The sequence below is a fragment of the Rhincodon typus genome, chromosome 18 (genome assembly GCF_021869965.1).
Source record: "Rhincodon typus isolate 14 chromosome 18, sRhiTyp1.1, whole genome shotgun sequence".
Taxonomy (NCBI): domain Eukaryota; kingdom Metazoa; phylum Chordata; class Chondrichthyes; order Orectolobiformes; family Rhincodontidae; genus Rhincodon; species Rhincodon typus.
Window position 1 is genome coordinate 30,666,623 of NC_063349.1, and position 22,856 is coordinate 30,689,478.

Sequence of the window (22,856 nt, forward strand, 5' to 3'; positions counted from 1 at the left end):
TCTCAAATGAGAGAGCAGACTATAGTGACTTATATTGTCTAGGGATAATGATTCTAAACACTGTTGAGAGGAGAAATTATAAAGACAATATATTTAAAGGTTGCTCTGATTCTATTTAACATCTTCCTCAATCAAATCTACTTGCTTACTGAGATTTAATTTAGTGTTTTTTTTTAATTTTCTCAGTCCTTGTTTTATTTGACAGTGATCCTGTGAAGTGTGTTGAGACAATTTGTTATGTTAATGTGCTGTATAGATGCGAGTTGCTCTAAGACTTTTGCAAATTTCTTTCACTTGTATCTTATTCTTGTGAACATCTAACTCAATTTTCACTTAAGACCAACAACATCTCCAACACTTTCTGATTCTCATGACGTGAAACATTAATTTTGTTTTTCTATCCACAAATGCTGCCTGACTTGCTGAGTATGCCTAGCATTTTCTGTTTTTTTATTTTATTATCCAAAGGTGATAGCATTTAGCAATCACTCCTTAATTTGTATTTTCTATGTTTCTTTCTGACTGATAGTCTCTCCCACCAATGATTTTAATTCTTTTCTCTTTCCAATTTAATGTTGCTAGCCAAAATATTAAAACTACTTACGCAGTAAACTAGCATCAAGCTATAGCAGATTATGACTGAAAACACAAAAATTATTTATGTAAACTTTGCAAAAAACAAAGATTTTTACATTTAACATTTTGTTGTTTCCTATGGTCTGAATTTTCCTGACTTTGCAAACCAATCTCCGGTGAAGTTGTCCCAGATAGTTTAATTTTCATTGATGGGTGATAGGGCAGCAGATGTTCACAAGTGTCAGATTATAGGTACATAGGCACATTAGACAAAATGCCGGCCTTGGTGCTCTGGCAAAAGAACAATAAAACTGTGTTTTAAGACTTATTGCCTCACGCCCATATACACTTTCTTTGAACCATCTGTGGCAATTTATGCCCTTTCATGTCGTCAGCCTACTGCCATGGCTTCTCATACCTTTTATGACAACCTATGCCACTCTGTTTACCTCCAGTGGCCCCTTATACCATGACAAACCATGTCTTCCATGGCCCTTCATAGCCCCTATGTCAACTTAATACAAACTTATATTACCACCCTTTGGCCTTATACACTCCATTCCAAAGCTTTCATTATCCAGCACAGGGTGTCCTCAGGACTAACGCTGAGATGAAATCAAATAACGTTTGAGTCTATTGATGACTTCACTCCTCCATTCATTACATCTAAATTATTGCAACAATTTAATTCCTTATAAAAACAAGCATTAGAATTCATCACCCTACATCAAAGACTTATAAATGACAGTCAATCAAATTGAACTGACAGACACCTTGACGCAATAACAATGGGTTGAGAATTCACGCAAACCTAATGCTATAATAACCTTCAGTCTTATGATATCAGACAGAGTGAAACAGCAAGCAAAGATTCATTTTTTAAAAAAAAGCTGCAGGCTGTAAAGGGCAGGATATTTAAATGCCTTGACAACTGGTCAATTCCGTTGACTCCACCAGTTCCAATGGGTTTATCTATTTATTCCACACAGCCATATATGCTTTTAATAATCCCAAACGGGTCCCTGGTCCTAGCCAGAAGGTTTCTTTACCTCTCCAAAGGATACCACACCTTTCCATAAAAAAAAACTACTAATAGGGAATTGTAGAAATTTGCTTGAAAAGTGCAGAGTCCACCAGTCATGTTTTGGATATCTCACAATTGGAAATTGGATCTGTTTATGATAGGATTAGGATTATTGCGCACATGGAAGATAAACATTAATATTAACTATTTGGACTAAATAATTTGTTTCCTAAGTCATAATTTCTTGAGAATATCATGTTTTATCAGTACATTAATTGAAAGGTGAGATCCAGGTAATCGTAAAAATGGATGGAATTTTAACCTCACTGGTCTGATATGGGAAGAATGACGAAAAAAAATCAGAATCGCAACGTCGAGATTTTTTTACAATCTTCCCCTCAGTCCTTAAATGGTGACTTCAGAATCTCACCAATGATTCACACCTACCTTAGTCAAAGACCCAACTCGTTTTATTTATACAGCAGTTCCAAATCTCCTCCTTCCATGAGAAACTAGATGACACAAATTCCCAGTGTGTATATCACAGTGGATACCTGCCAGCCACAGCTCAACAAAGGCTTGTCCCAGCCATCATGCGACTTCTTCTTCCCATCAGTATCCCCACATGCTCAACAGCGATCACCCTCCTCAACCCTTGGTTCACACAAATCTGGTGAACCACCCGCCTCACCACATCATCATAGCTGCTTTTGAAACAGCCCACACACCACTTCAGCCCTTAACATTGTAGCACAGGGAAACTCACATATCTCTCTATTTTATCTTGCTTTCTTAGTGTTCACTCACTTTGCACATGCTTCGAGGCTTCCAGCCTTTGTCTACTGCATATTGTTCTCTGAGCAAACACTCACTGACTTCAGCACTAACTTATGCGATGCTGGTCTCTGTGTGGGTCATATAGTTTTCTTAGTGCATGGAGTTTATTTTTCATTCTTAATATCAGGTTTCCAGCCTCTATGGTTTGTATTACATGTGCAGAGAGAGCTTTTCAGGTGGAGAGCTCTGAACAGTCGAGGGGTGGAAATGTTGCTCTGCGGCACTGTACTACACCAAAGTCACAACTGCAGCTTGTGCCAGCAGTTTACACTGCAAACTCACTGCATGTGCTTCAAGCAAATGACCATGTGTGAGTGTCAAAGCCAAGCAGTCCTTATTGAAGTGAATGTGGACACCGGTCAGTCAAGGGGTCCTACTAGAGTCAGTCAAGAGTCTCATCCTGTTGCAGTCGAGAGGGTGGGCCACAGTCAGTTACATGTTGGGTTCTAACAGAATCCAGGGATTCATGTCCTTGATGTCAGGGATTGTGCTATGGCCAGTTTTACAGATCAAGCGTAACTAGTTCAAAGATTGCAGGTATGTTAGCCAAGGTGGTGTGGAGACATCAGTCCAGGAAGAAGGCCATTTATTCTTACAGTGAAATGAGTTTGATTGAGCCTGAAAGAAAAAATGGTGTATGATAATGCACAAGTAGGAGCGATGGTCAGGTTTCCCCAGTGAGTAGGAAATGCAGATGTTTGGACAAGTCACTGGTTTGGGAGGATGAGGTGAGTGAGAACTGGACATAATGTGTGCAATAGTGAAGGCTGTAGTTCATGAGCCTTTCTGGGAGGCCTGAGCCTTGGCAGAGTTCTAGTGAGTGGTGGCCATGCATGTGAAAAGTAGCAGAGAAAAGATTATAGCACTTACCCTTAAGGAGCACAAAACATCCATAAAGTGGGGAGTGAATATCCTTCCCTCATGTCCTCCATGATAATGGTCAAATACCACAGTGTGAGGGCGAGTTCCTGCTTTGTTCTGTCTGAAGTAGTGCACAGCTGGACTTTAAATACAGTGCCAGCAGTATGAATGCCAGACGACCCAGCAGTGGTGAGTACTTCTGCCTCTCTGACAGCACACTTCCTGAACTAGGCATCCAAGGTGCAAGATTGCATAACTAATGAGGCTCAAGCGGAAGACTGCGAGAGATAGGTTGCTCTGAGCTATGGCAGACTGAGTACCATGAATCTCACTTGACAAAGCATTTAGCTGAAAATGGGAAAATTTCACCCAATGTATTTTAATGGTAAAGTTGTCATTTATGTCTTAATAGATGTTCTGCCTGTAAAACTGAATAGAAATCTCTAATTTAAGGCAAAGTTAGGAAGCCTTACTTATACCGAAGTGAAATTATATTCATCAATATAATTGTTGTCTAAAATTACTTCCATCTTGCCAATACCAATTACTAGGATTAGACAGTTTCAGACGGTGGGTGAAATTTTAACTCATACAAAATCCTATTCAACCATTTGGACAGAGTTAGAATTCAGCCCAGTAGATCAACAAGAAAGTATAAGCAACATATTTTACTGTGGATACTGGAGATCTGAAATAACAGCAGAAAATGCTGGGGAAACCCAGAAATTCTTTGATTTGATTTATTACTGTTACGTGTACCAAGTTACAGTAAAAAGTATGGTTTTGCGTGCTAACCAGACAAATCATACCTTACATAAGCATATCAGGGTAATAGAACAGAATGCAGAATTATAGTATTACGGCTACAGAGAAGGTGCAGAGAAAGATCAACTCTAATTTATGAGGGGTCCATTCATAAGTCTGATGGCAGCAGGGAAGAAGCTGTTCTTAAATCTGTTGTTATGTGCTTTCGAACTTTTGTATCTTCTGCCTAATGGAAGAGGGTTGATTATGTTGGCTGGCAATATTATGCTGGCAATATCTGTGGAAAGAGAAACTGAGTTTTTCAGACATCAACATCATTTAAAACATCAAATCTGCTTCTCTTTCCAAAGTTGCTGCCAGTGTTCCTAAGATTTTCCAGTACTTTCTGTATTTATACAACGAGAAAGTGTGTCAATACATTAAAATAAATTAACCTTTTTTTCTGAAAAAAGTCAAAAAACATTTTTCACGGTTTGCTTATTTCTTCTTAACATATACATTGAAACAGAGGTTTAAACATCATGAAAAGAAAAAGTTGATGTAAAAATTTGAAATAGAATGTGTAAAAGTGATTGGAAACCTGTTCACTTTGACATTTCTGAAGTTGATGAACTTACTGAATTGAAGCGTTTGCATTTTACAAATAATATATGGAGTTAGCCAGTGGGTCGAACCATAAATTAGGGTGCCATGGCATTGGCAGTGTGCCTGCTGCTGGCCTGCCCCACTTAAATTTTTGAATGCTGGCAGGCAGGCCTGCCTATTGCCCAATTGATATCTTTGAGTGTATAATGAGTGATGAGTTAAGGGCCTTAGCCCACTGCTGCTCTGATCTAATAGATATTGGACAGCCAGAACGCAACTTGTACACTAGTAGGTTTAACACTGCAGACTGCTATGTAAGACTTTGGTCAGGCCACGTGTGAAGTCTTGTGTGCAGTTCTGGTTGCAACACTATGGGAAGAACGTGGAAGCTTTTGAGAGGACACAAAAGAGCTTTACCAGTATGTTGCCTGGAATGGAATGTATTAGCTATAAGGAGAGGTTGGACAAATTTGGATTGTTTTCACTAGAGTGATAGAAGCTGAGGGGTGACCTGATAGAAGTAAATAAAATTTAGGGGCATGGATAGGGTGGATAGTTGGAGTCTTTTTCGCAGGTTGGAAATGTCAAATACAAGAAAGCATAGGTTTAGGTGAGAGGGGAAAAGCATAAAGGAGGTGTGCGATGAAAGTTTTTCACGCAGAGGGTGATAGGTGACTAGAACATGTTGCCAGGAGAGGTGGTAGAAGCAGGTACTTCAGCAAAATTTAAGAGACAATTAGACAAATACTTGAACAGGGAGGGAATAGGAAGATATGGGCCATGTGCAGGCAGATGAGATTAGTTTAGAATGGCATCATGGTTGGCATAGATATGGTGGGCTGTACTATTTGATGTTCTATGACTGTTGATCAGTAAAAAGGAGGAGGCGGCTCATGTTGTATCCTTCAGTGTCTGATCTACATAAAGTTGTGCAGAATTTGTCTCCTTTAGTCATTTCTGAAAGAGCTGATGAAATTCACGGATATATTTAAGTATTCATGATGTCTACTGTTCAGTTCATAAAATGTTTACATAGGATTTATTTTCTGATGCAGTAGGTCTGATTTGGTGCTGTCTCAATCATAGGGAGCACATTATAGAAATTGAGAAGTATACGGTTGCTGTTATGTGCACCATAAAATTATTGGGTTGAGGGTCATGACTCTTCTGCTGTGATTTCCAGTTGTGCACTTTCTGTGAATATTTTTGCAAACATGAGATCAGCCCTACTGCATTGAGTTTCTTAATATGGCCAATATGTGTAACAGTCTTAGCTAAAATTACCGTCAATGTTAACTTTGTAAGGTTCTTAAAACTGACAAATTCGCCACGCTATGATGGAAAAAAATGGAGCAGTGAGACCAATTGGATGTCTCCTGTGCTGTGAAGATTCTATGGTGTCTTTTTCTGTCAATAGACTACAGTTTTATGAAGAAAACTTTATTCCTGTCTTTTCTGGTTGTCACTGATATCTTGAAAGAAACATTGTATCAAGAATATCAATTGTAAGTTATAGAATAAGAATATGATCCACTGATCAATCTTAAATGGTATATGTTATGACTGTAACATTGCTTATTCTGATCTAATGCTTTTTCAAAAAATAGCAATTGTATTACATTAAAATGCTTGATATATGTTTACTACTTGCAGGCACCTTAATAATGAACATGCTTTAGATGACAGGAGTACTGCACAGTGTCGGGTCCAAATGCAGGTTGTGCAGCAGTTGGAGATACAGGTAAATTGGATTTAGTACTTTGTGTATAATAACCATATATAAAAAAAAGGATAGCCCCTTGTTAGCAGATGCAGTCACCGCAATGTGCGATTAAGCCACACCCATTATATTGCGAGCAACAATCCAATTTTGTATTGTCTGTACAGATGAATAGCTACTGCAGACAGCCATTGCTAATAATGCTGCTTACTGGCTACATCTGTCACCAAGGTCCAAAAACTGTAACTTGCTAGAAGCACTTAAAACTACACTAAACTTCTTAAAACTACATATTGTAAAGAAGAAGTGTATTGTGGTTGGAACAAGTCCTGGGAGTCAAGAAGGTGAAAAATAGCACAACATGGGGAGCACTGACTCTTCCTGGATGTTTCTTGGAAAGTCTTAGTAGAGGAGTGAAATTCGGCGTGATGCTCTATATTCATAGGGGGCCAGTAGAGACACAGACAAAAGGCAGTGGGAGCATAGATCAATGGTTAGAGTCAAACTTTGAGGACCTAGGTGCAGTGGTAAAAGAAATTCAGTGACCTCACACAGGTAATCAAGGTCAGCAAATGTATCCTCATATACCACCTGGACCACTGGCTATAAACACTGCTCAAATCATTACACCTGTATTGTTCACCTCCAACAATCTCTACTAATCATACCTAGCATTCATATGTTTAACTGTAGAGTTTTTATAGCAAGGGAAGAGGCCCTTCAGTCCATCATGTCCATGCTGGTCAACAAGCATCTATCTATTCTAATCACATTTTCCAGGACTTCGCCCAGAACTTTGTATTCTGTGATGTTTCTGAAGCTCATTTAAATGCTTCTTAGATGTCTTGATTCCTGCTTGTACAAGCCTTTTAAGCAGTAAGTTTCAGAAACCCACCATCTACTGGGTTTAAAAAAACTGTTCTCAAATCCCCCTAAACCTCCTATTGCTTACTTTAAATCTGTCACCACCCGCCACCCAGTTATTCACCCCCCTTCTAAGGTAAAAAGTTTTTCCCTATCTACCCTCTGCATGCCCCTCATAAATTTGTACACCTCAATCAGTCATCCCTCAGCCTTCTGTGCTCTAAGGAAAATAAGCCTAGCATATTTAGTCTCTTTTCATAGCTGATTCCTTCCAGCCCGGGCAACATCATGGTGAATCACCCTCTCTAGTGCAATTGCATCCTGCTTAAATTGTGAAAACCAGAATTGCACACTGTACTCCAGCCAGCTAACATTTTACAGAGCTTCATTGTAACCACCTTGCTCTTGTATTCATTGTATTGACTAATAAAGGTAAGAATTCCATATGTCATCTTAACCTTACTTATCTGTCCTGCTGCTTTCAAGGATGTGTGGGCATGCACACACGTCCCTCTGATCCACTATACTTCCTACGGTCCTCCCATTCAACACATATTCTCTTGCCTTGTTAGTCCCCCAAAATTCATCACCTTATACTTTTCAGGATTGAATTCCATTTGTCACTGTTCAGCCCATCAGCATCAAACCCTGTAACATACCACAGGACACAGGCATAAAAATATTCTTCAACAATCCCCTATGCTTCCTGACAGTGATTTAATTTTGGATCCAATTTGCTAAATTGCCTGGATCCCATGGGTTCTTGGCTTCTTAACCAATCCACCTTGTCAAAAGCCTTAATGAAGTCCAATATATCTACCACACTACCCTTGCCTGCACACCGAGCCACAACCTCAAAACATACGATCAGATTTGTGAGACATGACCTCCCCCTGATAAAGCAATGCTGACTATCCTTGACTAATCCTTGCTTCTCCAAGTGGAGATTAATTCTGTCCCACAGAATTTCTTCCAATAGTTTCCCTACCATTGATGTGAGACTCGCTGGCTTGTAGTTTCCTAGTTTATCCCTGCCATCCTTCTTGAATAATGGTGCCACATTAGCATCCTTCCTGTGGCCAGACAGGGTTTGAAAATTAATGTCAGAGCCTCTCCAATCTGCTGCCACACGTCCCACAGCAGTCTGGGAATCATTTCATCTGGCCCTGGGGGTTTATCCAATTTCAAGCCTGTGAGAACCCTTAATACTTGCCACTTCCCAACACTAATTTGTTCAAGTATATCATAGTCTCTCTCCCCCCCCCCCCCCCCCCCCCCCCCCCCTGGTTTCTATGCCTACATTGTGGTATAGGGTTAGGGAACTGGATCACAACAACCCTGAAGAAATTACACAGCTCAGGAGTCATCAGCAAGACAGACTACCAAAAAATGAAGCCAGAGGGATCCAACACACCCCACTTCAATGGACTCCCTAAGGTACACAAGCCAGTGGTCCCCCCCAGACCCATTGTCTCACTATCAGGCACACCAACATATAGACTAGCCAAAGAACTGCAGCGGAAACTGAAATACTTAGTTGACAACACTATCTACTTCATCCACTCCTCCCAAGAATTTCTCAACATCATCAGGACACCAGAATAGAAGAGGATGAGATAATGGTATCTTTTGACGTAACAGCACTATTTACATCCATAAACATCGCTGTAGCCAAAGAGACAATTGCCACACTGCTGGATAAATCAGGAAGGTAGACACCCCGCAAAACCGACATCATCAACAAGGACAGCACCCTGAAACTGCTGGATCTGTGCTTCACAACCCACTTCACCTTCAACAGCTGTATATTCAAACAAATCAATAGAACACCAATGGGATCCCCAATATCAGGACTGATAGCTGAAGTGATAATGCAAAGATTAGAATGGACAGTGCTCCCCACTATGCGACCTAAACTCTGGGTCTTCTATGTAGATGACACCTTCGTGATGATCAAACGCACAAGACTAGAAGAAACCCACCAACACATAAACAACATCCTCCCTGGATTAAAGTTCACAAGAGAAGAAGAGACCTAGAACCGACTACCCTTCCTGGACGTAATGGTGGAACGGAAGAACAACGGGGAACTCCAGACTAACGTCACATATGCAGAAAGACAACACATACGGACCAGATACTTAATTACACCAACAACCACCCCAACCCCCATAAATGGAGCTGCATCAGGATATTATTCAAATAAGCCACAACACACTGCAGCAACCCAGAATTGCGCAAAGCAGAACGAGAGCACTTGTATGAAGTTTTTAAAAGGAATGGATACCCAAATAGCACAATCCGCCATTACCTCCGCGACAGACCACAATAAAAAGACACAACACGGCCAGACACACTAGTCACCCTACCGTACATCAGGGACATATCAGAGATGACCACAACACTACTCAGACCCCTATGTAGCAGGGTAGCCCACAAACCAAGAACCACCCTGCGACAGCTACTGATGAACGTACCCGCAACCAATAAAACTAATGTAATATACAAAATACCATGCAAAGTCTGTGAGAAACATTACATTGGCCAAACTGGAAGAAAACTGACAATAAGGATAAACAAACACCAACTAGCCACCAAGAGACACGATCAGTTCTCACTGGTCTCAATGCACACAGACAGTGAAGGACACAAATTTGACTGGGACAACACTTCCATAATAGCACAAGCCAAACAGAGACATGCCGGGGATTCCTGGAAGTCTAGCATTTCAACCAGAACTCCATCAACAAACACATTGAACTGGACCCAATGTACAAACCACTGAAGAACAAAACCGGAAGTGATACCAACCACCCCAGCAAACTGAGGCATATAAATAACAGGCGAGACAAAACACCAAAGCTCCACTGGAGGTGCATTGACCATGTTACGTAGCAGGGTGATGAAACGTCTGCAATTAAACACACCGGCTTGGCGAGCAAGTCTGCAACCTCATACACAACCCGAGCTATAAATCTTTTCAAAAGCTTTATACCTACGTTGTTTTTCTCTACCGTGAATACAGACGTGAAGTGTTCATTTAAAACCTTCATTTACTTTACATCACTACACCTTTCACACCCAAGTATCACAGCTCGCATGTACAATCTGCTGTTCAACCATGACAGCTATATAAGCAAATCAGGGTGCGTGTTAGTTGCTGACATGACTTCTTACCTTCTCTCTCACTGAATACAGTGGCCATAACCAGGAGGAGCCAACAATATAGGGTATGCAGGGTTCACCTGTCTCTAACTCCACAGAGGAGGGGCTAGTTATTGGCATACCCATGACTGAGGTTGTGGCCACTTGATGACCTAAGAATTGATTTGAAGGTTATGGGATCCCCATATCTAATTCTTCTTCCCACATCCCACCTTCCCCTTACCTCGCAGTCTTTTCTGATTTACAAACTGCAGATACAAACTACAAGCATACCTTTTTGATTTTTCCCCACTCCCAGCACTGTGACCCAACCTTGTGCCATTTATTTTTCAGATACTCCAGAGGTGCAACATAGCTAGGGAGTAAAGAATTGCCAAGAAAGGGAGTGAAAACGCAGCACCATTGCTTAGTTTCACACTTGCAGCTGCTAGCTCAGATACAAATATTATAAGGTGTTTAGTAGGTAGAAGCAAGATCTGTATGTTATGAGTCACCGGTCAAGCTGTGCTAACCTTTCGGCATTGACCTGGAATCTCTCTGAATTAAAAATCAATTTCCAGGAGACTGCTGTGTCATACCTGGGAAAAACGTCACAGTAATAGTAACAGATATTATTTCCTTTTTCCATTTTGTTTTACCCTTTCTCTTTATCAGTCATAAATATATTGAATAATGGAAAAAGAAAAGCTGTTTGGCTGACAGTCATGCATCAGCCAATTGGGTAATAAGTCTTTTTGCTTTCCAATTGGCATTGAAAGGCAGTGCATCACAAGGGTGGATGTGTTAGCCAACTAATGGTTGGAGTGTTGTGGAAAGTCATGTGATGAAACTTCCAGGAATGCATATAATAAGAGTTGGCAACCCTAAGTTACCATAGCTGCAGCCAGGGAAAGGGGCGAAGAATCGAGCAAGTGCCAAATTGAGCTGGTGCTGCAGAAAACTCAGATGAGCACTGCAACGGGGAGCCTATTAGAAATGTGATGGTGGTTATGTAGAACAAAATGCTTGAAGTATTGGGAAGCTTGCCAGAATGCTTGTGGTCTATTTCAAGCAACATGAATGAGCTAAGTAACAGCTTGGCACAGGCTTTTCCAGACAGCTTGTGCCAATACTTTCCAGAATTGAAGTGGTGCCAATTGTTTTTGCATATGCATGCATCTAACAATGGTGCAACATTTAACCACTGACATTGCAGCCTCTGATGCTCTGATAGAAGCATCATCCACTCAAAATCTGAAAGTTGCTGGAAGTACAGATTGCTGTCATGCAATCTCAGTCTGTTGCTAACATGACTGCTGATCACAGTTTGTAAAAGGACTTCAGGCCATCGTAGCAATGCAGCCCTCTGTCCTCAAACATATTGTGAGGCTTGCTGAGATCTTGTCCCAGGGAGTTGCAGTGGAGCACATTCCTGCTATCTTTTCTCAACTCCACTAATGAACCTTTTCTTACCTGTTAGCCAGTCAATCCAGACTGCTATCTCCCATACTGAGAGGGAACAGTTCACAGCTGGGTCTTCGAGACTCAGCTGCCTGAGATCAGCTTCTGAGGCCATCCACACTTTCCCCCACTCAGACTCAGCATACTTCCACCAAGCATCCTGCGCACATTGTAGTAGCACTGCATAGAGCAGTCAAACAGGCAGAACCACACAGAAAAGAGGAAGTAAGAGAACGCGTACAGTTGATTAATTGACTTTTGTGTTCAATATAGCGTGATTTCATTCAGAAATCAGGTTTGGAGTATTTATATATTTTTTCCAATTGTTTTTGCATTGTGGTAAAGTAAAGGATGTTGACAGTCAGTGACAGAGGGAAAAGTGTGTGGATGGGATTGTTGGTGGATAGGAAGGTGGTATTGAGGTTAATGTTTGGATGAGTTAGGATCGACTGTCTAGGTTGGTCTTCCCTTCCTCCTCTTCCTTGTTATCTTCTCTTTTCTCCTCATGTTCCTGCTCCTTCCTCCTCTCTTCCTTAAGATCTCACTCCTCAGTTGCTCATCAGATTGCTCGAGTAAAACGTTCATCATGACATCAAGATTGTGTAGTGCGCAGCAGATCACTGCAAGCCTTGAGTCTTGCTTTTCCAAGTACTGCAAACCTTCTGCATTGAATCAGGAAATTAGAGGTGCCTGTAGCAAAGGGAATGTAGTAATCACAGATTATGTCAATCTATATAGAGACTGGGTAAATCTAAACAGCACCAATGCTGTGGAGGAAGAATTTCAGGAATGTGTTTGGGATGTTTTTCTGGGTCAGTACGCTGAAGATGGTGCAATTGTCAGGTTTGGTTTCAATGGCGTACTGCATACAGTTCTGGTCGCCACATTACCAAAAGGATGTGGATGCTTTGGAGAGGGTGCAGAGGAGGTTCACCAGGATGTTGCCTGGTATGAAGGGAGGTTGAGTAGATTAGGACTATTTACATTAGAAAGACGGAAGTTGAGGGGGGACCTGATTGAGGTCTACAAAATCATGAGAGGTATAGACAGGGTGAATAGCAAGAAGCTTTTTCCCCCAGAGTGGGGGACTCCATTACTAGGGGTCATGATTTCAAGGTGAGAGGGGAAAAATTTAAGGGAGATATGCGTGGAAAGTTCTTTACGCAGAGGGTGGTGGGTGCCTGGAACACATTGCCAGCGGAGGTGGTAGAGGTGGGCACGATAGCGTCATTTAAGATGTATCTAGACAGATACATGAATGGGCAGGGAGCAGAGGGATACAGATCCTTGGAAAATAGGCGACAGGTTTAGATAGAGGATCTGGATCGGCACAGGCTTGGAGGGCCGAAGGGCCTGTTCCTGTGCTGTAATTTTCCTGGTTCTTTGGCCCCACCCATTCCCCATTGCCAATGCCAGTTTGCTTGATCAAGCACCGAGTGCCTGTGAATGAAGGACCACACTAGGTTTACAGGGCAGCTCTGTGAACATGTGGAACATGGCAATGGAAGTAGGCCGTTCTGTCAATTTAGAGCATCATTCATCATCTACCACACTTAGTCCCATGCTATCCCCATATCCCTTAATGCCATTTGCAACAGCAAATCTATCAATCTCTATTTTTCACTTACATAATGACTGACCTTCTGGGGTAGAGAATTTCAAAGATTCACCACCCTCTGACTGAAGAAGTTTCTCTCCATTTCAGTCCTTTTATTATGAGACTCTGCCTTCTAGTTCTCGACCCCACTGCCAAGGGAACTGTCCTTTCTGCATGCACTCTGTCCATCCCTTTAAGTATTTTATAAATTTCTATGAGGTCACGTCCTATTCTTTTAAACTGCAGACAATACATGCCTAGTCTCCTTAATCTGACTTCAAAGGCCTGTTCCACCATCATAGTAATCACTGCACTCTTTACTGAACCTTCACTGCACTCCCACTATGGCAAGTTGTATCCTTCCTTAGACAAGGGAACTCGAACTGCACAAAGTACTACATTTGTGGCCACCCCAGTGTTTTGTACAAAATGAAGCAAGACTTTGCTCCCGCACTCAAATCCTCGTGCAATAAAGGCTAACATACAATTTACCTTCTGAATTACATGCTGAATCTCCATCCTAGCTTCCAGTAATATATGAATAAGGACACCAGGTTCCTTTGGGCATCAAAGCTTTCTAATTTCTCACCATTACACTTTGTTCTTCTACCAAACTAGATAACCTTACACTTATCCACATTATATTCTATCTACTTGCCCACTCACTCAGCCTGTCTAAAGCCTCTTTGCATCCTCTTTGCAACTCGCATTGCTACCATATTTTGTATCATCTACAAACTTGGAAATATTATAATTGTCTCCCACATTAACATCATTGTGAACAGCTGAAAAGTAATGATTCTTGAAATTTGGACAGCACGGTGGCTCAGTGGCTAGCACTGTTGCCTCACAGTGCCAGGGAGCCAGGTTCAGTTCCAGCTTTGGGTGACTGACTGTGTGAAGTTTGCATGTTCTCCTCATGGCTGTGTGGATTTCTGTCACATGCTCCAGTTTCCTCCCACAGTCCAGAGATGTGCAGGTTTGATGGATTGGCCAAACTAAATTGTCATTAGTGTCCAGAGATTGCAGGCTAGATAGATTTTACATGGTAAATGTGGAGCAAGGAGGTTAGGTTGGGGGGTTGATTCTGGGTGGATGCTGTTCCGAGAGTTGATGCAGATTTGATGGACCGAATGGCCTGTCTCTGCAATGTAGGGATTCTTTGATTCTAAGTACCCCACTGGCCTGCCCCTCCTGAGAATGAAATTCTCTCTGCTTTGTGCTTATGAATTAATGTTCAGTCCATGTTGATTATATTACCCCCCACCCCAATTCCACACACTTTAATTTTGTTTTCTAACCTCCCGTGTGAGACTTTATCAAAAGATTTCAGAAAATCCAAATACTCTACATCAACTGGTTCTGCTTTATAAACTGTGCTAGCAACATCCTCAAAAATTCATCAGGTTTGTCAGACATTATTCTGTCATCATAAATTTATGTTAACTCTGCTCAATCAGACAGTTATTTTCTAAGTATCCAGTAATCACATCATTTAATATAGATTCTAACAATTTGTCTACTACTCACATCAGGCTAATAGGTCTGTAGTTCCTGTTTTCTTTCTCCCACTTTTCTTGAACAGCAGGTTTACATTTACAGCCTCCCAATCCATAGGCACCATTGCGGAATGTTTTCCTTTATGCATACGGACATGAAGTACACATTTAACTTAAATAAAACAAAGAACTGTGGGTGCTGGAAATCTGAAGCCTAAACAGAAATTGTTAGCGAAACGCAGCAGGTCTGGCAGCATCTCTGGAAAGAAAGCAGAGTTAGCGTTTTGAGTCTGGTGACTTTTCATCATTTCTGTTTTTGCCATTTCTCTATTTCCTATTATAAATTCTCATGTCCCTGCTTGCAATGGGCCCACATACCTAAAGAAGTTTTCACAGTCCTGTTTTATGTTTCTTGCTTTTTACATTCATACTCTGATCTTCCTTTCTTTAGCAATTTATTGAACATCCTTTGCTGAATTCTAAAGGCCTTCTAGTTTTCAGGCTTACAACTTTTCTATGAAACTTTTTAAGTCTCCTCTTTTGATCTAGAACTACCTTTACCTTCCCTTGTTAGCCATGGCTCTCTAGCTTGTTCTGAGGAGTATTTTTGCCTTAAAAGAATGTCAGTTTTGTTTTTGAAAACCGAACATTAATTATATAAATACCACCCATTATTTATCTATCTACTATAAGGCCCTAGTTTCATATTAACGTACATTGTTTTCAAACGTAACAGAAAATTCTATCATGTTGTGGTCACTATTCCCTAAGGGTTCTTTTACAGTAAGATTATTTATTAGCTCTTTCTCATTTCGTAATACTAGATCTAAAATAGTCTGTGGCCATTTGTTGAATAAGATGTTGAATATCTTTTAATATTTTCTTGTCTTGATTGTCCAGCAGCCATATCTCTACAATGGCAAATAAATCACACGTTGTGAATGCTGCATGAGTTCAGTGTCATAGAGTCATAGAATCCTACAGCATAGAGACAGGCCCTTCAGCCCAAACTAGTCCATGCCGACCAAAATGTCCATCCATGCTAGCCCCGTTTCCCTGAGCTTGAACCATATCCTTCTAAACCTTTCCTATCCATGTATTTGTCCAAATGCTTTTTAAATGTTGTTCATGTACCCGTCTTAAGCACTTCCACTGGTAGCTCATTCCATACGTGTACCACCCTCTGTGTAAAAAAAAAAAAGTTGCCCCTCAGGTTCCCATGTATTCTTTCCCCTCTTACTTTAAACTGATGCCCTGTAGTCCTTGATTCCCTGACTCCGTGAAAAAGACTGAGTGCATTCACCCTATCCGTGCCTCTCATGATCGTATACAGTTCTTAAAGATCCACCCTCAGTCTCCTATGCTCTAAAGAAAAAAGTCATAGCTTGTCCAACCAGTCCCTATAACTCAGTCCCTTGAGTCCTGGCAACATTCTTGTAAATTTCTTCTACACTCTTTCCAGTTTAATAACATCATTCCTATAGGAAGGTGACCAAAACTGAACAATACTCCAAGTGCGGCCTCACCAATGTCCTGTACAACTGCAGCATAACTTCCCAACTTCTATACTCAATGCCCTGACTGATGAAGGCCAGTGTGCTAAAAGCCTTCTTCACTGCCCTGTCTATCTCTCACTCCACTTTCAGAGAACCGTGCACCTGAACTCCAAGGTCCCTCTGTTCCACGACGCTCCTTAAGGCCCTACCATTCACCATGAAACTCCTACCTTGATTTGACTTTCCAAAATGCAACACCTTACACTTATCTATATTAAATTCCATTTGCCATTTCTCGGTCCACTTCCCCAGTTGATCAAGATTCTGATAACCTTCCTCACTAACTATGATACTGCCTATTTTAGTGTCATCCACAAACTTACTAATCATGCCTTGTACATTTTCATCCAAATCATTGATGTAGATAACAAACAGCAATGGGCCCAGCGCTGACCCCTGATGCACACCACTAGTCACAGGCCTCCAGTCCGACAAGTGTCCTTCCACTATCACTCTGTGTTTCGTACCCTTAAACCAATTGTGTATCCAATTTGCCAGCTCTCCCTGGATGCCTTGCAATCTACCCTTCCAGAGCAGCCTACCATGTGGAACCTTAAAGGCCTTACTGTAATCCGTATAGACTACTTCTACTGCCCTGCCCTCATCAAACTTCCTGGTCACTTCATCAAAACAGTCTGACAGATTTGTGCGGCATGATCAGCCATGCTGACTACTCCTAATCAAACCCCATCTTTCTAAATGTATGGATATCTTATCCCTCAGAATCTTCTCAAGTAACTAAACTACCACAGATGTTAAGCTTACTGGTCTACAATTCCCAGGATTTTCTTTGCAGCCCTTCTTGAATAAGGGTACAACATTCACTACCCTCCAGTCTTCCGGGACCTCATCCATGGCTAATGATGATGCAAATATATTAGCCAGGGCCCCCACAATTTCTTCTTTAGCCTCCTGTAGGGTTCTTGAATATATCTGATCAGGACCAGGAGACTTATCCACCTTCATACATTTTAATACTTCCATCACCTCCTCTACTGTGGTATGGACTGTCTCCAAGATATTGCCACTACCTTCCCCAAGTTCCCAAGTCTTTATGCCTTTCTCCATGGTAAACACAGAGGATAAATATTCATTGAGGATCTTGCCCATCTCCTGCGGTTCTACACGTACATGTCCACTTCGTTCCATAAGGGGACCTATTCTCTCTCTAGTTATTCTTTCTCCTTTAATACACGTAAAGAATCTCTTTGGATTCACTCTGTTCTTCTCAGCCAAAGCTATTTCATGCACCCTTTTTGCCCTCCTGATCTTCTCCTTCATTAAACTCCTGTTTCCCTATATACCTCCAGGGATTCCCTTGATCCCAGCTGCCTGTGACTGAGCCATGCCTCTTCCTTTTTTCTGGTCAAAGCCTGAATATCTCTTGTCATCCAGGGTTCCCTACTCCTGCCAACCTTGCCCTTCACCCTCACAGGAACATACAGACCTTAAACTCTAGCAATCACACTTTTAAAGGTCTCCCACTTGCCAGAGATCCCTTTGCCTGCAAACAAACTAGCCCAATCAAGCCCCTGCAAGCTCCTGTCTAAATCCATCGAAACTTGCTTTGCCTCAATTTAAAACTTGAACCTGTGGACCAGTTTTGTCCTTCTACATAACTACTTTAAAATGAATAGAACTATGGTGACTGGTCCCAAAGTGCTCCCCCACTGTCACCTCAGTCACATGTCCTATTTCCCAACAGTAGGTCGAGTTTTGCCCCTTCCTGAGTAGGACCCTCTATACACTGCTTGAGGAAACTTTCCTGAACACATTTAACAACTTCCACCTCATCTAAGCCCTTAACACTATGGCAGTCCCAGTCTATGTTCGGAAAATTAAAATCCCCCACTATGACAATCCCATTTCTCCTGCAAGTCTCCGCAATCTCCCTGCATGTTTGTTCCTCTAATTCTCGTTGACTATTTGGGGCCTATAGTACAACCCTAATAATGTCACCATCCCCTTCCTATTTCTTAGCCCCAGCCACAAAGCCTCACTGGATGATCCCTCAGTTATGTCTGACTACTGTGATACTCCCCTGAATCAAAAATGCAACTCCCCCTCCCCTCTTCCCTCCATCACTGTTCCACCTAAAGCACCTGTACCCTGGCACATTAAGCTGCCAGTCCTGCCCCTCCCTTAGCCATGTTTCTGTCATGGCTATACTATACCAGTCCCACATACCTACCCACGCCCTGAGTTCGTTGGCCTTGTGTGTCAGCCCTCTTGCATTGAAATAGATGCAATTTAATCCAACAGGAATTCTTTTCTCCCTGTCGTGTTCCAGCCTGACCTGTCTCTTCAACGTGCTATTTCTGATTACTGTATCTCCTTCGAGCCTCGCACTTGCCTTCCTGCTGTTGAGGATCCCACCCCCCTGCCAATATAGTTTAAACCCTCCCTTGTAGCACTAGCAAATCTGCCCGCCAGGATATTGGTCCCCCTCCAGTTCAGGTGCAACCTGTCCCTCTTGAACAGATCACCTCTGCCCCAGAAATGGTCCCAATGATCCAGCAATCTGAATCCCTGTCCCCTGCACCTCTGTAGTGCTATTCTGTAGTTTGATTCTGGTCGATTCGAGGATTTCTTTCTGCTGCTTTCCACATTAATTCAGAACTTTTCTATGTCCCATAGTCAGTTTTGGTTTTATTCCCTCTGAATTGCCTCTTAGATTCCCATTCCCCTGACAAGTTAGGTTAAATCCTCCCTAACCGCACTCTCCCCATGCAGTTATCCCAATCCTGCTGAAGTGTAACCTATCCTCCTTGTGTATCTTCCACCTGCTCAGATGCGGCCCTAAAATCCTCCCTCCTATGCCATTTTTCCAGCAAATTAATTAATTAATTAAATTTTTTGCTGAATCTTCCTATTTATGCACTCAATGGCAATTGTACTGGGAGCAATACTGAGATTATTGCCATAGAGGTCCTGATTCTCAGTCTCTTGCCTAGCTCCCTAAATTCTGCTTTCTGAATCTAAGCCGTTTTTCTACTTAAGTCATCAATGGCAATATGGACTGTCAATTGTACATACCCCCACCCAACAAAAAAGTCCTGCAGCTGCTCAGTCACATACTTGACCCTGGCAACAAAGAGGCAATGTACCATTCTGTGGTATGTCAGTGACCACTGAAAGGCCTGGCTGTCTTCTAACTGTCAAATTGCCTACCACTAATCTTGTTTCCCTTGCAGTCTTCTCTCCTCCCCCCATCCCCAAACACGTGCAGTTGAGCCATTTGCGATGCTCCTAGCCTGGCTCTGCTAAATTCGTCCAGTGAACTATCACGCTCATCACTAGCCAAAATGGAAACTAGGTTTATGGGTGCAATAGACTCATCAAACTCCTTCACTACATGGCCTGGTCTGCCTTGACTATCTAGCAGTCACCTGCTCCCACTCTGCCTGTCTGGTCTAAATCTGCACTGTGACCACTTTGTTAAATCTGCTATTTATATAGTTGTCAGCTTTGAAGACGAACTACAATGATGCTGCTGTTTGAATTCCAAGAACTGGAGCTCCAAGTTTTGCAGCTGATGACATTTCAGTATGTGTCCATTTGGGTCATGTTAAACATCCACAAATCTCTACATGGTTCAGGACGGACATTCTATATCGCCAAGCTGTCCTACCATCTTTTCAGCCTACTTTAATCCTATTTGTTTTAAACAATAAAGCAAAAATTACATCTACTCACCATTTAGCTCGAATGAATCTAGGTTTGAGTCTAACTGTATGACTTGGAGTCATTTTCTCATCAGCTCCTCTAGATGATGCAACTGTATGTCTTGTGTTCCTTCTCTCACTTGCCCTGTGGACTCTTAGATAATTGATCTCAAGTGGCTTACTAATGAGGCTAATTGCCATCCCATTGCCAGTGAGCAGGTTCTTTGGGATGGGCATTTCCTGACCCTGACTAAATGAAGGTCACTTTAACTGCTGCGAGAAGTCAGACACAGGGCCTCCTGCCCAATTCTCAAGATTCCCTGCAATCATGACAACTCCAGCAGCCTCTATTAAATTCCACCCATAGTATCCCAAAAAAAAGGGCACTAATGGTATGAAATTCTGGCCCCGTTATCCTCATTTGTTTGTATAGAGTCCTTCTTGGTTTGTGTTTTCTCATTGCATATAAACTGTTCGCTTTAATAAATACTTCAACAAGTATTCCATGGAGATGTGTATCAATTAATTGCTAGGATCAAATGTGATCTAATTACCAATTTTAAAATTGGATGACGTTTTACTAAAAGATTACTTTGAAAGTAAATGCCAGTCTTTAAAACATATCTTTGATTCCTCTTCTAAGTCTTTCTGATCATTGCATTATTCCGTGTTTAAGGAAATAGGGAAACAACCTTGTGCCAGATCTCCTCACAACTGAGAGGTAATTTCTGGAAGCAGCATAGGTTAACTCACTTTCGACATTTTATTATTCCTTTCTTCCTGTGGAAAAAGGTTGCCTTTTTTTTCACACCATATACCTCTGTGATGGGACCTGTTTAGATTATTTGTCAAGGTAGCTTGGATGTGGGTCAGCAAAATGTCATTGGTATTGTTTTGATTTTCATTCTAGCTACGTTGGTCTTGGGACCTACCACCTCACTTTGTCCCTAAGAGTGGAAGGGAAAGGTAAACCACCACTGACAAAAAAAATCATCTTAAACTGAAGCATCAGCACACAATAAGCTGAAGTCAGAAAGACCTATCATACTGTACTCCTTTCTGATATAGTGCATTATAAGATTGTTCAAGAACTTTTATTTTCAATAAAATGGTACATCAATAAGGTTTCTGTCTTTTAAAAATTAAAGAATGTCTATAAACACAAGGAGGGGTATCTATGAAATACTTGGATTTTCGGATATAAGATGAAACAATTATAAATAGCTGTCTAGATACGATTTTCAAAAAGATGGAAACATTTATCACCCAATGATCTTCCTTTCAAAGTGACCAATTAATAGGTTTCCCCCAGCTGTCTGACTTATAGAAACAATCTATAGAAGTAAAGTTCTTCAACTGTAATGAGACCCTGCGCAGTGTGGACTTAGACTCTGTGACAGTGTTCAGTATTTCACATTGCCTGGTCTCTGTCACTCTACTGAATTAGATTGATGATGGCAGATTGCTGCGGGCAGTAACTGGACCTCGGAGGGAAAGTTCTGAAGTGTGCAGATGACCCTGGCAGGCATAGTGGTTTGAGAACCCTTCACCTCTTCACAGCTGCTGGCACTAGTCCATTCCTAACAGAGTCCACAGGACACCAAGGGCCCACTTATTTGTGTGCTTACTAACTTGTTACTGTCACAATAGCTATGACCCAAATACTTCTATTGACGAAAAGATGAAGTGTTATTTGTTTTTCCATGACCTTTGAACACAAGGGAGACTTCCAAATGATGGGTACTTCTTAAGAAGCTCATTTCTCCTTCAAGTAAAGTCTACAGAAACAGGTTGATCTTACAATGAATTTGAGAACTAAAACCTATTCTAGCACAGTCATTTTAAATGTATTTTGCAAGAGATTTATCTTCTGTTTGTTCAATAACAGCTTTCTAAAGAACGTGAACGCCTTCAGGCAATGATGACCCACCTTCATATGAGACCATCTGATCCTAAGCCATGTCCGAAACCTGTAAGTTTAATATTAAGCCATGGATTGAATAGAGGCCATCCTGTATAATGAATATTATGTATCATAGAAATAAACAATTGTCTTGACAGTTTCCATATAAAATGGTTATGCCAATACCTAAGCATTAAGTGTGGCTATGAAAAATGTTAGCAGATAGCTTTTTGTTGAACTAAAATAGACATTCTACATTCTACTCTGACAAAGTAATATACTTCACTTGTGACAAATAACTGACTTGAAATGACTGTTGAAATGTTAGAACATTTTATTTTGATGGATTTACAAATACACTTTGCCCACGAAGAGAATTTTATTGGGCATCAATTGCACTGCTATATAGCTATGTCATTATTGACAAAGCATTGAATGGGAGTTACTTTCAGGTTAAGGATTAGACTTTACTGTCTATCAAAATTGTACCCAAAACATTTTATTTAATCAAAAAAACTGGTGTGAACTGGTGGACCTAAGTATCTTTTACATGGAATTTCAGTTTAAATGAACTTAACTTGTAAAAATAATTTAAGAAAGAGATCTACTAAAAGTTATACCATGATTATGCTTTCTCTATGAGTAATGTGAAATGACAAAACCAAAACATAATTCACTAAACAGTATGATTTTAAGTTAAAATTTTGAAATGCACCACTACTTACAATGATGTCCAATGACCCTCTTAAAACTCTCTGGACATGCAACATTGACATTATAAACTATATGGTGGAACTAG

At 41.1% G+C, this 22,856-nt stretch overlaps 1 protein-coding gene across 10 annotated transcripts in view; it reads left to right on the forward strand.

Annotated features, from left to right (window-relative positions):
• The window catches only part of foxp2 (forkhead box P2), a 746,195-nt gene that overhangs the window by 687,400 nt on the left and 35,939 nt on the right, over window positions 1–22,856 (forward strand). For all 10 annotated transcript variants that reach the window (XM_048607717.1, XM_048607716.1, XM_048607724.1 and 7 more), the window contains 2 exons: window positions 6,302–6,389; window positions 22,043–22,126. In XM_048607717.1, coding sequence (XP_048463674.1) covers window positions 6,302–6,389; window positions 22,043–22,126 — 172 coding nt within the window. The remainder of the gene's footprint in view (window positions 1–6,301; window positions 6,390–22,042; window positions 22,127–22,856) is intronic.